Below are 3,850 nucleotides of genomic sequence, written 5' to 3' on the forward strand. Positions count from 1 at the left end.
GCTGCTGCTGCTGCTGCTGCTGCTGCGGCGCAATCCCTGCGCGAAGCAACACACACAACGCCACGCACGCCGCCTGCAGACACCTGGCCGCAGCAGCAGCAGCAGCAACCGCCACCAACAACTGTCCTAAACCCAGCTTGTGGGGCCCCCGGGGGGCCCCGCTGGCCCCTAACCCGCGGGACCGGGGGCCCCCTGGGGGCCCCCAGCGGGGGAGAGGGGCCCCCGCCTCGGGGGCGAGGGGCCTCCAAAAGGACGCAACAGCAGCAGCGAAAGGGTACTGCTGCGAGCTGCATGCAAGAGCCGCACTCCCCCCGAGGGCCCCCACAGGGGGAGGCCCGTGGAACAGGCAGCGCGGCGGGCCCCCAGGCAGCTGCTGCTGCCCCGGAGGGGCCCCCGTGCAGCAGCAGCAAGAAAAACAGAGAAAGGAGCAGCAACAAGGCAGCAGAGGCTGCAGCGGGAGAGAGCGGCCAGCAGCAGCAAAGGCTGCGGCGGCGGGCCGGCGGGAGGAAGCCAGGGATTCAAATGCAGATTTTTGTACCTCTTTGCGTTGGAAAAGAAGAAAATTAAATATTGGAGAGTTCAGTTCTTGAGGCGGCCGTCAGGGAAGCAAGCAGCGGCGGCGCCAAAGCAAGGAACTGAACAGAACCAAGGTGGTCGCCAAAGATGGGCACCTCTGCTGCAGCGGAGGGGAAAAAGAGAAGCTGCCGCGTCTACCCGGCAGACAACAATAAATAAGAAGAAAATAAAAAAGAAATGCCAGCTTTACTCTTGAGACGCTGCTGCTTTCCTCAGCAGCCACTCCGGCTCCGCATCGCAGCAACCCACTCCCGCTGTACGTACAGCTCGGCTCCGCGCAGTGCCACCACCCGCACTTTCCGCACTTCCGATCCTCCCCCAAAAAATAGTCTTTTTGCGCCGAATAAAGTCCCTTCAGCTATCACTTCGCATTTTCAGCCTATCCCGCGGTTTACTTTTCCTTACAACGCCGCGTGTGGGGCGTGATCAGCCCCAGCCGCCACCACTTGAATGGCCGCCTCCGCAGCCGCCTCAAACCTGAATGCGGCTACTTCTCGGGGAAACTCTCGCCAATTCGCCCAAGTCTAGAGCTCTTTCCCTCTTATTGCACTTTTTTTCCCTCTAGGGGCTCCCAATTCTTCTGTGCTGCTTGCAACTGCCCCTTCTCCCGCGTTCAACTTTCGAGGCTTTTGTTCCCAGCGGCTGCCTGGAAGCCCTTCGAAGCCTCTCTGCAGCTGCATGCAGCACAGTCTCAGCTGGAAGCCTCCGCAGGGCCCATTTGAGCGGCCGTAGGAGCTGCTGCTGCTGCAGCAGCAGCAGCAGCGGCAGGTGCTGCATGCACCGCAGGTGGAGCTAAATTTAAGCTGTCTTCCTCACGACAGAGGCGCCGCCATGGACGGAGAAGCAGCAGCAAGTCTTTTGCGTCTCGGTGCTGCAGCTGCCCCTTGGGAGTCCCACTTGAACTGCAGCAGCAGCCGCAGCAGCAGCCGCAGCAGCAACAGCAGCAGCAGGACTGCAGCAGCGTGAGCCAAAATGGCTGCGGGACGCACCCCAGCCAAGCCGCAAAGGCAGAGAGCAGCAGACGGCCTCTTCCGCTGCTACAGATGCCCCGGCGAGTTTGCTGCTGCTGCAGCAAGAGAAAAGTGCTGCCGCAGCTGTTTGCTGCTGCTGGTCAGGCGCGCCTTCGCAGCAGAGTTCGCTGGCTTGCGGCAGAAACTCGCGGAAGAGCAGCAGCAGCAGCAACAGCAACGGCAGCAGCAGCAGGACGGTAGTGCATGCGGCAGCAGCAGCAGCAGCAGCAGCAGCACAGAAGGGCCGCCGCTCTACATTGCGCTCTCAGGCGGAGACGCGAGTCTCTCGCTGCTGCACCTGGCGGAGGAAGCAATTCAGAAGCGGCAGCAAGTGCGGCGCATGCAGCAGCAGAAGCAGCGAGCAGCAGCAGCAGCAGCTGCTGCTGCTGCTGCTGCTGGCCCGAAAATAGAAGAGGCGGACTTTGGCAGCTGCGTCGCCGTCTACGTCGATACGCAGCGGCTGCTGCTGCCGGCCTGGGACCCGTCGCCAGCAGCAGCAGCAGCAGCAGCAGCAGCAGCAGCAGCAGCAGGGGGCTTTGCGTTCGAACTGGAAGCAGCAATTAAGGCCAAGTGGCCTGCTGTCCGCTGCGTGCTGCTGCACCCGCTGGGGCTGCAGCTTTTGTGTGGGGCGGGGGCTGAGGTGTACGTACACCTGGACGGCCGGCGCTGCAGCGCGCAGGAAGTAAAAGAAATTCAAAAAAAAGAACTTAAATTAAAGTTGCTGCTCGCGCGCACTTTCCAGACAGACAAAGCAGCAGCTCAGAGGCTCTGCAGGGCCCTCCGGTGAGGCTCCTCACAGCAGCAGCAGCAGCTGCTGCTGCTGCTGCTGCAGCAGCAGCAGCAGCGCCAGAGCAGAAGCTGCTGCAGCAGTGGCAACAGCAGCAGAAGCTGCAGCAGCTGCAGCAGCAGCAGCAGTTTGCTTCTTGCTGCACGTATTTCTTGCCTGTTTAGTCCCTTTGGCTGCTGTTGGTGCTGCGCTGTTTGCTGCTGCTGCTGCTGCTGCTGCAAATGTGGAAGTTTCCATTTTTGGATATTTTGCATTTGTTTTTTTCCCTCTTTCCGCACATCTGCATGCATTATAAATAAAAATATATTTTTGTATTTGCGTTTATTAAAATGAAATATATAAATAGAAATAGTTTTAAAATATAATAAAAGTAAAATATTTGCAGCAGCAGGCGCTGCAGCTTTAGCTTGGCGTAAAAGGGTTTATTTTGATATTTAGAAGAGTATTTATCTTCAAAATGCTTTTTCTGGATTTGAGTGTTTTTAAGTAGTCAAAATGCCAAAAGTAAATCCACAAAGGACCTGCAGCAGCAGCAGCAGCAGCAGCGGGGGTGCGCAGCAGCAGGTTTGGGTGTCTGTACACCTGGCCGCCACGAGGAGTGGACTTTTCCGTTTTAGATCGTCAGTGCAAATGGAAACAATTATTTTTGTTAATTTTAAATATTTATTAAATATTTTTAATATTTATTATTTATTTTTAACATTCTTCATTTTCCTTTTGTTTCTCCTGCTGCAGGGTCCGGGCGCTGCGGGCTTTCTGCGCGCAGCAGCGGCTGCTGGGGTGTACGTACACCCCAGTGGTGTGTACAGGCGACTCCGTTTCTGGTGCTGCTCTTTCGGTCTTAGAAAGAATTTGCTACGGAGAGGGCAGATTGCTGGCCATGGAGGCGGCCCCCGTGGACGACAGGTGAGGGTTTAGGGTTTAGGGTTTGGGGTTTAGGGTTTGGGGTTTGGGGCGCTGCAGCCAGAGGCCGAGTTTGCTTGCGCCCCCAGCCCCACGTCGAGCCTCCAGCCCCAGCCCGCATGCATGTGCGCATGCATGCATGCACTTCATGCATGCATGCACGTAATGCATGCATGCACGTAATGCATGCATGCAAATAACGCATGCGTGCACATAACGCACGCGTGCACAATGCTTGCACGCATGCACATAACGCACGCATGCACATAACGCACGCATGCACATAACGCATGCATGCACATAACGCATGCATGCACATAACGCATGCATGCACATAACGCATGCTTGCATGCATGCATGCGTTGTCCAGCCCCGCATATTGCGTGTCCTGTGCGCATGCAGGGAGTGTCCCGTCTTTCGCCTGTGCCGGCCTCTGGTGTCTCTCCACAAGAAGGAGTTGGCCCTTTTCCGCCTTTTCGAAAAGCTGCCCCACATCGCCACCAAACCCTTTTCCATCTCCGCAGACCTTTTGTATGTACCCTCGCCTCTTCAAACCCTGGGGGCCCCCCAGGGG

General features: G+C 57.2%; 1 protein-coding gene across 1 annotated transcript; it reads left to right on the forward strand.

Annotated features, from left to right (window-relative positions):
* Nucleotides 1–1,548: 1,548 nt before the first annotated feature.
* Nucleotides 1,549–3,838, forward strand: ETH_00018830 (uncharacterized protein; the record flags this gene model as incomplete). The annotated part of the gene is made up of 3 exons (XM_013376699.1): nucleotides 1,549–2,369; nucleotides 3,109–3,279; nucleotides 3,679–3,838. Coding segments are annotated over 3 exons (1,152 nt in total), but the record flags the coding sequence as incomplete, so codon positions are not given.
* Between the last annotated feature and the right edge of the window lie 12 nt (nucleotides 3,839–3,850).

Source organism: Eimeria tenella, genomic scaffold, assembly GCF_000499545.2.
Source record: "Eimeria tenella Houghton genomic scaffold, Eth_scaff391, whole genome shotgun sequence".
NCBI classification, from domain to species: Eukaryota; Apicomplexa; class Conoidasida; order Eucoccidiorida; family Eimeriidae; genus Eimeria; species Eimeria tenella.